At 35.2% G+C, this 13,295-nt stretch overlaps 2 protein-coding genes across 3 annotated transcripts; both read right to left on the bottom strand.

Annotated features, from left to right (window-relative positions):
- Window positions 1-63: 63 nt before the first annotated feature.
- On the bottom strand, window positions 64-2,321 carry LOC128190592 (uridylate-specific endoribonuclease D-like). Its single transcript, XM_052862700.1, has 5 exons — window positions 2,231-2,321; window positions 1,564-1,726; window positions 1,118-1,320; window positions 671-900; window positions 64-379 (listed from the first exon to the last, which is right to left on the bottom strand). The coding sequence occupies exons 1-5, from the start codon at window positions 2,289-2,291 to the stop codon at window positions 149-151; spliced, it is 888 nt and encodes a 295-aa protein (XP_052718660.1). The 5' UTR covers window positions 2,292-2,321; the 3' UTR covers window positions 64-148.
- A 22-nt stretch (window positions 2,322-2,343) lies between these two features.
- LOC128190589 (E3 ubiquitin-protein ligase MIB2-like) lies at window positions 2,344-12,410 on the bottom strand. Of its 2 annotated transcripts, none has more exons than XM_052862695.1 (19): window positions 12,297-12,410; window positions 11,507-11,749; window positions 11,006-11,177; window positions 9,360-9,469; window positions 9,033-9,230; window positions 7,776-7,918; window positions 7,502-7,606; window positions 7,230-7,334; window positions 6,925-7,087; window positions 6,381-6,541; window positions 6,020-6,168; window positions 5,773-5,929; window positions 5,114-5,268; window positions 4,525-4,654; window positions 4,301-4,403; window positions 4,128-4,207; window positions 3,722-3,894; window positions 3,193-3,419; window positions 2,344-2,939 (listed from the first exon to the last, which is right to left on the bottom strand). In XM_052862695.1, the coding sequence occupies exons 2-19, from the start codon at window positions 11,709-11,711 to the stop codon at window positions 2,887-2,889; spliced, it is 2,589 nt and encodes an 862-aa protein (XP_052718655.1). In that variant the 5' UTR covers window positions 11,712-11,749; window positions 12,297-12,410; the 3' UTR covers window positions 2,344-2,886. The 2 variants fall into 2 exon arrangements, with proteins under 2 accessions (XP_052718655.1, XP_052718656.1); XM_052862696.1 differs by having other exon boundaries at window positions 11,507-11,752; window positions 12,297-12,370.
- Between the last annotated feature and the right edge of the window lie 885 nt (window positions 12,411-13,295).

Raw genomic sequence — 13,295 nt, 5'->3', positions numbered from 1 at the left:
TATCTTTCAGTACACGTTTGCATAGTAAATTTGAAAGAGACTAAATACAAATTGAAATTCATGTACACATACACCAATTTTTATTTTAACCAAAGTAAAGATGCAACACAGGGTTAATAAAACATTTTTTAAAAAGATAGTGAATAAATTAATTAATATACGCCGTGGCTACAAGATCATGGTAGGTACCAAACGGGACAGTGTAGCTTTTGATGTCCATGTTGTGTCCTGCCATTGAAAATCTGCAATCAACGTCTCGGCGCGCGAAAAAGCAGGCGGTGTACATAGCGAGGTCAAACTCTGGGCTAGAGCCAACGATGAATGAACTCAGGCTCTTAATTTTGTTGTGCCATAGGAAGTGGGTCCCCACAATACTGGGCTGTGTAATTAAAAGTTTTTAAAATATCCATTGATTCATCACTAAAAAGTATTATCTGAAAATTAGTGAACTGTTGATGGAAAAAAAATTCAAAAAAAGAAGTTGAGAATGTAAACTGGTCAACTAGGGATGCCCATGAATGCAACGAAAACTGAAATTTTGGAAAAAAGATTTACGGTTCCACAATGCTCTAATTTTTCATCATTTTAGGTCAAATTATTTATACGTTATTACAGCCATGCATAATAAATCGTCAATAATAAGACATACTACAGTTTTCATTTTGAGTACCTGTTTCGTATACACAAAACCGAGATAGTTGAGATTTCCTCGTTTTTCTTCCAGATAATATTGAATCCAGTTGTGGAAACCGTCTACTTTTGTACTAGTGGTTTCACCAACAAATACGTGTTCGAACCCACTTGTGTCCAAGTGAGTAGTATGAGAGGAACGTGGGTAAAAATCAAACCAGATTTTTCTTAGAGTGGTCAAGAAATCCGACATAGATCCTGTGATATACCCTATAAAAGAAGGAGATAAATGGAGGCGATGTTTCAGAATGAACATTTACGCAGTTAAGTCCTCAAATATGGTTACCCGTATCATCATGTACATGTATTATAAATGAAGACCAGAACTTAATTCACACAACGAAGTCCTGAAATGGTATTACCCGTATCATTACGTATTGTAATAAAGGATAGAACTAAACTAAGATATCTAACTAGAAATAGCGACCTTTAGAATGCAAGAACTGTTGTGTTAGCTTGATGACATTCGTCTGCGAGATTTGAGAGAGAAAACTCGTGACTTCAGTATCCTCTGATGACGTCTGGTATTCGCTGGTCCCAGTCATGTAATGGTAGTTATTCAGCAGGGATATGAACGTAGAATAGGTCGGTTTATGGAACAAGTGAGCCTCGTTTACGTAATCAAAAAACCTTAAATGATTTAATTTTAAAAAAATAAAAAAAAACAATGAAAATGCTTTCACCCTCAACTTTTTAAATAAGTAACTCACTGATAAAACTGGGTTTTTAAATTTTTATATCTTAAATAAAATGTTTGCATATGCGTAATATCAATTTTTAACGATTTTGATATCAAAATGTTTTTAAAACAGTCAGTAAAACGTCAGATATTTCAGACTAGTTTGGGTTTAATTGAAGAAAAATGTGACTCACTTATTTGGGGCGTTATCGACCCCCGAATGCCCTGTATGAGAATGACCTTGGAGGTCGTATCTGACGTAATGAGAACTCGCTCGGTTGTCATCTTGGTTCCAGAGGTTGGTCATGAACTGAGAAAGCTCACTCTCCGATACATAGGCTGTCGCGGTCGCTAAACCTACAGGTACAAGTCATCAGCATTTGCAAATGTTGCAGTATTATGTTTTTTTTTCCATGTAGAAATGAAAGTATAGTTGAATGATTCACATCTTTGGGATCAGTGGATACTGAGTTTTAGAGCGAGTTTCCAAATATTTCAACTCTTCTATTTATATTTCATCAAACTGATGCCTTGCATTAACTAAATTTACTTTACTATAGAAATTGGGCCTCTTAATGACCCAATCGCGGAATTCGTCAAAATACTTCGCTATGTTTACAATGTACAATGAACAGGTGCGTAAGTTGTCTTCTATTTTCATACATATATATACTATTACGTATTAATTCTTATCATGCAGAAATAAACAAAATTAAAAATTATTTCAATGTCACGAAGAACAAGTGTGTCGTAATATCTAGCGGAATGGTTAACGTCGTAAATGCTGCCGACTTGCTTATAGAACACACTAAGACTTTGAATAAAATTGACTTAATTTAAAGATCAATCGATATTCATTACCTGTTACGACAAGAATATAAGCATGTGGCAGCCCCATGTCCGACCCAAGAAGGAATGTCATATCTATATATTGTATTGATAACAAATGTAATATTGCGCGCTTAAGAACTCGACAGGTTTGAAGAAGATTTATTCAATAAATCTGCCAACATAGCAATTCATTTTAGTTAAAATCATAATTGTTAATGAAAACTTAACAAAATAAACAACCGACAAGTACTGAGACAAACTGTACAAAACATACATACCGGTATTACAATACAAAACTGTCAATACAATACTATAGTTTTAGTACGCTTGCACCATATATAGTGATACATAATATATACAATATGAAATTGCCATATCGAATGTAAATTGTTTATTTTACATCCTTTTTATATTTATATCTTGGCGTATCAAAATCACACAAATGAAATACAAGAAAAAATATTTTCATCACATTTTGTAGATCTGCAGTATGCATATATATATATATATATATATATATATATATATATATATATATATATATATATATATATATATATATATATATATATATATATATATATAATAAGTCCGGATAGTACCGGTATCAATTCGGCATCCCAATAAAACGGCCATCAGTCATGTGTTTAAGGAAACGCTGATATGGAAACGCCCTGGTTAATGAATCATTGAACCTTGCAAAGGTCATCCAATTTCAGTACCTGAACATCCTTTCCCTCTGCACAATAAATATTAAAAAGAAAAAACAATTAACATTTAACGTGAATACATTTAATTAACATTTAAACATTTTCACCTATAGTTTCAGTGACATTTTTCAAATTTAATTTCCCCTTAAAAAACAAACACCAAATTGGTGTTACTGATATTAGAGCTTACGAGTTTTTTCCCACAAATTATCGTTTATTGTTTAATATTTATATCTGTCATAAATACAAGTTTCGGTCCTTTATCTTTTTTGCATTACTTACGCGGGTCCAAGCGTCGCTCGATAGTCTGCAAGCAAACAGGACACTCCTCGACCTGGAAACTACAGTTCGGACATAAACATCTATGTCCACACGGCGCTGTGGTAACACTTCCGGTCTGACGAAAGCAGACGAAACAGGGAACGACCATTTCCTGTTTAAACATTTCTCGTTCCTGTCTTCCAGAACTGGGTCTCTGGCGACCTTGGCTTCTATTCCTCCTCTGAGATCTTTCGGAAAACATTAAAGTTTACTTGTCAATGTTTAAAATTAGCTACTGTATTAATTTGCTATGCTTGGTATATTTACATGATTTTTTTTTAATCTGGTTTACTTTGATTGAATTGCAGCTTGACGTTCCTATTAAGCCAAAAATATTTATCGTTCCATCAAAACGACCATCCCTTAACGATCAGCACTGAAGATAAAAATTACCTCAATTGAATGAATACTTTTGCAAAAAAGAGTTCCCTCCATCCCCGAATTCATGCTTAAATCCACAACCCCTTTACAAACCTTTGCAAATACTTACACGTCATTAGCGTGTTGTTGTACTGCTGATTTGACGTCAGTTTCTGCAAGATCGATTGCCTGCTGGCCTTTTTTGTTTCTCTGGTCGAGTTTGGCGCCAAATTCAAGCAGCATGCACGCAATCTTGACTCTCTCCGTCTTCGTCTGAACGCGATGGCCCATCAAGATCAGAATCTGAAATATGATCATACAATATGATTTTCATCGATTTTGTCTATTAAAAAATACAAAAATATAAATATCTAAGTTGTTTATAATAAATAAATCTGGTAATGGTCTCTCAAAAATGCTAAAATTTCGCATCACATTTCACTATCAATCCGCGAGCATTGATTGCATGTTGCAAAATATGTTTTTCACTGCTTATACAGATATATAAAGATTATTGTTGATGGATAAGTGAATACCAAAGGTTGGGATCTGGAACCTCCAAGAGCGCAATGCATTGGAGTGTTGCCGTCATTGTCAGCGGGAGAAACGCGAGCATCTTGACGAAAATATAACGAATATACGATTAATGAGCACAGAGAAAAGCAGATTTAATTGAAATTTTAAATTCAAAGAAAGAAATAAAACTTACTATGATCTAGGAGAATTTTGACCATATCGTAGTAAGCCTCAATGCAAGCCAAGTGTAGGGGTGTACGGCCATCTTTGTTTGTCTTTTCTGTATCTGCTCTTCCCTAATGAGTTTTGAAAACGTCTTGAATGAGTAGAAGCATGATTTCTCTCTACAAATTGTCTTTCATTCGATTGGTGGATTTTTGATCTCGTGACTTTTAAAAACTATAAAGAGAAACTTACCTGCACAAGCAGAATCGTTGCTATTTCCGTCCTGTTGTTCACAGCAGCAACATGGAGGGCTGTGTTGTTGCTCTTCGAGTCCGGTTCATCAGTCAATTCTGGGCATTTTGCTGTAACTTTATTTGCTGCACTAGAAAAACAACGCATTTATTCTGACGTCATGGTGAAGACATTATCCAAAACCCTAATCAGTATGGCCCAACACTTTTTCTATGTCTTTTAACTTAAGCCGAATGATTTCAAAATCAATATTATAAGGGCATTGCCTCCCAACATGATTTCCAGTGTTACAAGTTTCATAGGCGTCGGAACTGGGGGGGGGGTGTGAAGATTTTAGCCCCTCCCCCTTTTCAATTTGCTTCCGAGGCCACTGATGTTTGATTTCAGACTGTCAATTTAAGCAAAGAATTCGTCCGATAGCGAGGGGTCACAATAATCGAGTCTACCATGTTTTTTTTGTTAGAACGACTTAATGATCTGAAAATCGAAAGGGGTCATATAGTTCCTTCGTGATACATGTGTATCAAGTTTGATGTATACTTAGTATGTCTTGCAAATTAACCGAAATATCATTATACATTTTACATACGTTTTATTTCCCTTGAGCGCGGCAAATATGAGAGCATTGAAACCCAGCTTGTTGACAATCCTGAAATCAATGCCTTTAGCATCAGCAAGAAGAACTATGATGGCATCCTGGCTGTTCTCAATCGCCTCATGGAGGGGGGTGTTCTCTGCAGCGTCCTACATGAAACATTGGACTGAGTGGGAGGAAAATATGGCGATAAAAGAATAACAACAATACATAGATACAATGTACATCCTTCTTTGTTGTTTTTGTCTGTGGTTTGTATACCGTACAACGAGTATTTTCTGTGGTTGTTTATTCTCTGCGGTATTTTGGGGATATGAAAAATCCGCAGATCGTAAATCGCAAAATGTTCATAAATTATATTTGTTGGTATGTAGCTTGATAAATATTGAACAATCATTCATATCAATCACTAAGTATCATGAATGAGTAATATTGATAAGCAGACCACAACAACACAAGATAACACCAATAATAAAAAATTCACTTCAAAACCTTTTCTTTTCGGGTTAACATTAGAATTGTATATGTTAAATGGAGGCAATAACTTAAAAACAACCAAGAACAATAAAAATGAGTTCTCGAACGTGTACATTATTGTTCAATGTAAATTCGTCCTTAGTTATTGATTATTTTATTTGCATACTTATTAATACCTTGACGTTTACGCTACAATTATTTGCTAACAAAAGTTTTGCTGCTTCTTCAAAACCAGCCTTGGCTGCAACGTGAATCGCTGTTCTTCGGTCTTTGTTTGCAGCGTTTACGTCACATCCGGTTTGCAATAAGATTCGAACGATACTGACTTTATCCCTGCAATTAAGTTGAAATTGAGGGTTTTTATGATTTTTTAAAATTATATTAAAGATTTTCTTGTAGATTTCGCAAAAAACATGCACTCACGCAGAAACAGATGCAAGAAGTGCTGTGTTTCCGTTATCATCCGTAAGGTTTGGTTTCGCTCCATTAGATAACAAAACCTTGACGACGTCGTCCCTCCCCTCAAAGGCAGCAACAATCAATGCCGTGGTTCCTTTTATTCGCATGTTACACTAATCAATCAAATGGTCGTGTTTTAAAAGAAATACGTGCTATATCATTAAAACAATACGTTCATTAAAATCGATTGGTGCGCGTTATTGTTCAAGAACTATTAATAACAGAAAAAAAAGTACAAAGTCCTTTGATGATTTTCAATAGTTTGAATTTTTTTTTCATCATAAATTTTTGAAATTTTTTTTTAAGGATATTTGGCGTAGCTTACCAAGTTTGGTTCGCCTTTTACCATTTGTAAAACCACTTTGTCGTCTCCATCAGACGCCAATTTAAGAAACTTTTCGGGTGAAAACTTGGTCGACTGAGCTGCTGCAAGGATCCGTAGTTGTTCTAATAGCAACCCCAACCCGTTTGTCAATCCAGCATGTGCTGCAGACCAAAAAAACTTCTTTAACTCAAATTCTTTAAATGATAATTACCATTTTGCACGAATACCCCATGGATTGCAGAGAGATAATTGTATGCTTTTAATTCTTCTGCAATAAACCTTTTTAGTGTTCAAATCTCCCTATCATAATGTTCACTTTGAAATCTTTGGATGGCAACATACAATAAAACGAATCCCTTGTTTTCGTAATGCCCAAACAAACACCCTCAATTCTAAACATCTCATAAGTCGATCGATGTAACTGCGTATATAATCCTTTTAACAGCCTCTAATGTCATAAATCACAGATTAAAGATTTTAAAAAAAAGAACAAAGAAAAGAGTAACATAATAGTACTAGTCTTGGTTTAAAAAATTTTTCGTACCAATGGACAAGGACAGATCATCTTCTTCCTCTATTTGGTCAACCTCGGCCCCGGGGCACGGCCTCAAGCAAGCAATATTAAACACCCAGTGTTTCCTTCCAAACGAGACAACTACATCCTTTTTCGGAGTGATTCTCGCAATTTTTCCGACTTTTCCCAAAACCTTTAATCACAGACAACAAAGTAAGAATTGCAAATAATAGATGTCTTAACGTTAAAACTAGAGTACACCAAACAGATTTTAAATTTCGGCTCTTAAAGTGAGTGGTTTTAATATGTATACTTTAAAGAAAATAAGGACTTACCTTTGCCATTTTAGGGTTCCATTCCCCATGCCCTTTCTGCAAGGCTTCAACTTTTTGCTGTTCATCCTTTACACGAACAGTTTCACCAACAGTGGCATGCCAAATCTAAAGCAAAGAGTATTCCTATCTTCATTTCGTCAGTAAGGTTGCCACATTTCAACCAAACAGTTTCTTTTTCATATCAAATAGTTTTACGTAATTATTTTTTCAAAGGTTTAAGAATCTAGATATCATTTATAAGTTATTTTCTGTTGGTCCTCGCTGTAACGTACTTTGCCGAGAGCTCTAGGGTTAAAGACCCATCGGTTTTCTTGGTATTTAACAAGGATCCCGCCGCTATCAGTGAATCCATCGATCACCCCTCGTTTACCAATAACCTATAAAAGACAGCAACATGTAAATGTAGTAAATATATGTGTACTCCTTAACAAAACATTGGTTTAAAATTTCTTGAGACGGACACGATTGTACAAAAAGCTTTGATTTTATCATTTTCAACATTTTGTGCACTACATGTACTCTTCTGAACTGCTGAAATGTACATACACTTTCCATTTCGTCCTGATATCCCCCAAAGTTTTGCTGTGCTTCTCTCAGTTCTCTGACAGACAGTGTGATACAAACTTCGTCCCCGATTTTGACGCGTGTAGTAGATGCCATCTTGGGTATGTCCTGAATCATACTGGAATCTGTGACGATAAAGATGATTCTATTGCAAGCGATAAGATCAAACCGTATCATAAACCATAGCTCATCCGTCAACATAATAGGATTCGCATGTAGGTTTGTAGCGACTCGCTTAAGTCCAGAAAAAACTATTCAGATTACATTATAGGGTTTTCCGGACAATTTACAGATGCCATAAAGAACTTTACTTGGAATTAAACAACATCTGGTATATTCCAGTATATAACCGATCATATTGAGCAAACATATAAGAAAAATTACGTTATAATGTGCAAATTTGCTAACCCAGTGTCAGTCAGTCTAACCATATATATCTCAAAGAGGGGCGCTGTAAAAACACATATTTTTACATTTTCCAGTGTCTGTGCCTGTGATAACACGACGTACCGATTTTGTACTATATAACACATAACTTCGACTGACGCCAAATTGAGGCGCCAGCGGAGTTTGCTTACTATATAGTATCAATATTTAATCGTACGATGGTTTAAAACTATATAAATATACTATTTCTTTGAATATGATGAGGTGATAATTTCGGTCGGGGCGTGCTCAAATCTATCATAAAGCCCTTCGGGCTTTATTGGATTTGATCACGCCCGGACCAGAATTATCACCTCATAATACTCAAAGAAAGATTCGTTATTCCTTAATTAAATTCCACCCTATAAATGACTCTGTGGCAAAACCTTCGTTGATGGTTAAATATTTGTGCTAAACAACATACTGTTTACTAGTATACAGGGTTATTTTCGCCACGTGTTATTTTCGTCCTTCTAAGCTTGCAAGCGGTGTCTTGAATTCGCCCAGACAAAGTTGTGTTATAAGAGAGATAATTTGAGACATTGCAATTCGCCCAATCTTTAATTCGCCCGATAAAAACGAGGGTGTAAGGGGTGAAAATAAAACGGGGGCGAATATTTCCCTGTAAACAGTATTGAGTAACAGTACTCTTTTGAAAAGCTTTTCCTTAATGTATACAAAATACATATGACAACACTTATCCAATATAAGTGAGATTCACTTTGGATTGCGGGCGTTATGCAATATGAAACAGACTACTCAATTTATAGATTTAACATAAATTATAATATTTTAAATAAAATAGTGTCTTGCCTAAAACAGGAAGATGTTCACGATAAAACTCAAACCCTCTCGCCACTTCTTTGCATACAAGGTCCATCTTCCCGTTGTATCCAACGCGGTAGACGTACGATTTTCCGGATGGCCACGTGACTGCCACAGCATTGCGATGAGACATGTCTTTCTTAAAACTTCGGATGTCCCGAACGGTTCCCACTGCACCGTCTCCACCTTCAAAAGTTTCAATCGCAAAAAAAAACTCAAAAAGGGAGAGGGGTGGGGGTGGGGGATGGGGTAATAGTTACCATTTAACAAAACACATGTAGGTTAATATTATAATTTGTTGACAAATACGGTTACCATCTTGATCTCCATATTCCCAGTCAGGCTTTCTCCGAGTAACCATTGCACCAGGGTACATTCCCAGGGACCTCAAAGACATGCTAGAGAAACGCTTCTTAACTTCCACTCTATGAAAGAAAACATTTATGTAACTTTCATCCTTTTCCATAGAAAGGATTCTTTTTGAGCCGAACAACATGCATATAACTCTTTTTATCACTAGTTTTTCTAATCATACAAAAAACAAGAGGCCCATGGGCCAAATTGCTCAACTGAGCAACCGTTCATTGTATCATTTTATTTTAGTTTTTTAATATTTTCGCAATACATTTCATAGGTAAACATTGAACCCCTCTTTGGGCCCTGTATTTGTCTTGGATCACAATTTAAACAATTTAGAATCTAACCTTTCTAAGAATGCATGCATAGACAGTAATTGTAGCATTGTAGTTCTTGAGGATAACATTTTTAAACATATTCGCTATATATTTCTTTGAAAAACTTTGAACCCCTCTTGGGACCCAAATTATTAGTCCGGGTTTACAATATCAACAATCTAGAATCTACATTATTTGAAGATGATTGCACAGTAATCTAAATAAATTGTAGCATTGTAGTTCTTGATAAGATTTTTAAACATTATCCCTGTATTTTTCCTTGTACCGTATGTTTAAATCTTGAACCCCTCTTTTGGGCCCAGTATAAGGGCATGGGATCACGGTTTTAACATTTATGAATCTAATTTTTTAAGGATGCTTGCATAGTAATCTCACAAATTGTAGCTTTCAGTTCTTGAGAAGAAGATTTTAAAAAATTTCCCTATATATATATATATATATATATATATATATATATATATATATATATATATATATATATATATATATATATATATGTTAATCTTTGAACCCTTCTTAGACCAAAGTACAGGTCCGGGGGTTACGATTTTAACAATTTAAAATCTATATTATAGGAGGATGCTTGCATAGTACTCTCAGCATTGTAGTTCTTGAGAAGAAGATTTTTTAACATTTTCCATATATATTTTTTATGTTAAACTTTAAACCCCTTTTGGAGCCCCAGTTTTAATTCGAGGGTCACGATTTTTAAAAATCTAAAGTCTTCACTATATATGGCATTGTATGCAAGCTTTGGTGTAAATATTAGCATTTCTCGTGCAGTGGTTCTTGAGAAGAAGATTTTTAAAGACAAGCACCTTATTTTCACTGTTTCGCAATTATCCCCTTTTTATAAAGGGTTGTGCTGTCTATTTTATTTGAAAAATTTCCTTTCCATAATGATGCTTTGTGTTAAGTTTGGTTAAATTTGACCAATTGGTTTTAAAGAAGTCATAAATGTGAAAACTTAACAGATGGACGGACAGACCGACAACGGACAACGGGTGATCAGAAAAGCTCACTTAAACCTTCGGTTCAGGTGAGCTAAAAAAAATTACATCTTCCTTCAAAAATAAATCTGGAACCCACCCCCCCCCCCCCGCCCCCCGTTTTTGGTTACACTACAAAATCACCACTCCAACCCCCCAAAAAACCAAACAAACAAACAAAACAAAACAAAACAAAAACAAAACCAAATAAAAAACAGAAAGAAGAAGAAAAAAATCTGGATTAATTTCGTAACAAAATTTGGTTAACTTCACTGACCCCTCACTGTTTGGTGTTGTGTATCTGATGAACGCATGATCAGTGCTGTGTTTGTCTCTGAAGTAACATACGGAGCAGATACAGACATCACCGCAGCTTGTACACTTCCAACACATGCCATAAATTGGTTCTGCTCTACACTCCGAACATTTCTTTTCCCTAAATACAATTCCTGAAGAAAGAAAAATCCCCTTGATCGAGGCATTCACTATAAGGTACACTGAATACATGTAAGTACATGTTTTTTTTTATTTCAAAACCATAGTTTTACCCTTTTCATCGAATTAAATATACTGCATAGTCGAAGCTTAACCTTTAAATTTCCCCTTTCGAGGAAAAAACTCTACTGCAATCGTAACTTTTCAAAACTTTCTAACGATTCAGATCAAGCTTGCATCCGCAAAAGCACATTGCATGTTAAGCTTAGATTTATGGAAGGACTATCTTCAGTCGTTAATATCACCATATTATTTTAAATATAGTAACACTCAGACTTCTTACCGATGGTCGCATTATCGAACACTCGTAGATCGTAGTTCTGGTCCTTTCCGATACGACAGGTCGTGGTGTTTCCGACGTCCCACGCCACACCGACCACCGCCTCATTCTCCCGTACATCCACCACCGTCCCTAGGTGCCCCTCTCCACCATCGCTGTCCCCCAGGGTCCAGTCTGGGCCTCGGACCACGCGCAGTCCCGCCGCCATCAGACGGAATAGAGGCTGAGAAGTTTTTGCTCTGTGTGCTGCTAAGATTATAGGTCGTAAAAGGATGGTGCAAAGCTTCCCTAGTCGATATTATTTGTTATTTCGTTTTATGTATCTATCTTTCTAAAGGAAAGTTATCAGCCCACATCCCCTCTTACAGAAACGCTATTAAAGGACTGGAAATCATGTATTGCCCTATCCACCCCATCGTAATTCAGATAAACAACAAACATGTGATATAGAGGAGTGTTTGTTCTTTGTCCTTCAATTGGAAATTTACCAATTCTTTTCTTTATAGTTATATACTTTATTTTTAAAAAATGAAAGTTAGAAAATGTGATATAATGCCTATATACTTTTAATTGTGTAAATACAATTTATTAATAAAAATGGAACTTTGAAAAAAAAAGTCATTTAAAGAATGTATTGTTCTTTGCTGGGTTTTTTTCTTTGGATGTTTTCCAATTCTTTAAGCATGTTGCGTTTACATATGTAAAATAACTCATTCAAACTGAAAGTTAACCAAAAAATACACTATGCATATAGTATGGCACATTTTATTTGCACCCACTTTCCATTTCTTACCTTTGTAATGAAAAGTATTCACATGTATTTGTTGCGTTCCGTAAACCGATGATTTCCAGTCTATCCGGAAGAAAATTTTCCAGGTAAACCCAAAACCAATAGAGCGTGCGTGGTGTATCGCTTATCGATCGATAGGATCAAGGTTTTCATGAGCTTTTTAAAGATGATAAGGTGCATTCAATACGTAGTACTAATTACTATTCATGCGCGGATCCAGATTTTTCCAGGTTTCCTGAAGGGGGGGGGGGGGGGTCAGGAAATATGTTTTGATTTTTTTCTCTTTTTTTGGGGGGGGGGGGGGGTTAATTCTGTTTATTGCGAACATTGTATGGTAATCTAAATTCTTATTGATTAACGAATATTTTGTATTTATGTATTAGAATAAAAACAAACAAAACATCCACTAATAAAAACCATGTTTTTGGTAAAATGTTCGTTAAATACAAAATATCATTTATATGATTATGCTTATAACCTGCGAATCCTTTATGGCCTCGTAACTCTCCCTTAGGTGAAAAACCTACAATTCCCCAAATTATTAATTTACAGAAAGATTATTACAAGATTCATCCTTGACATGCTGATAAACACAAGTTGTTTATTATCCCACTTTAATCAAGCCGAATCTCTGCCCAGATTAAGATGGTAAGAGACAGCTGTTGAAATTCATATGAATAAAATCACATATCATTATCAAACGCTCCCACCGTTTCAGAATTTTCATTTTTTTTTTTTTAAATATTTGACCAAAAATAATTCTTAAATTTTGTTGGAAATGTAAAAATCATTAAAAAAAACTCTAACCCATTGTGTTCTGCTGTTAGGTAACAATTTTTAAAGGAAAAAAAATAAACAATTATACATCTTGATTTATTGTCTATTTCGATAGGATGTGGTTTACAATATGGAAGCGTCACAAATTAACGTGTACCACCTTTATCAATCCAAACTGAATTGAAATTTGTAAGGTTTTCTTCCAAACATCAACTTTTTCGCTCG

This window comes from Crassostrea angulata, chromosome 6 (genome assembly GCF_025612915.1).
Source record: "Crassostrea angulata isolate pt1a10 chromosome 6, ASM2561291v2, whole genome shotgun sequence".
Classification (NCBI taxonomy): domain Eukaryota; kingdom Metazoa; phylum Mollusca; class Bivalvia; order Ostreida; family Ostreidae; genus Magallana; species Magallana angulata.
This window is presented reverse-complemented; position numbering and strand designations above follow the sequence as displayed.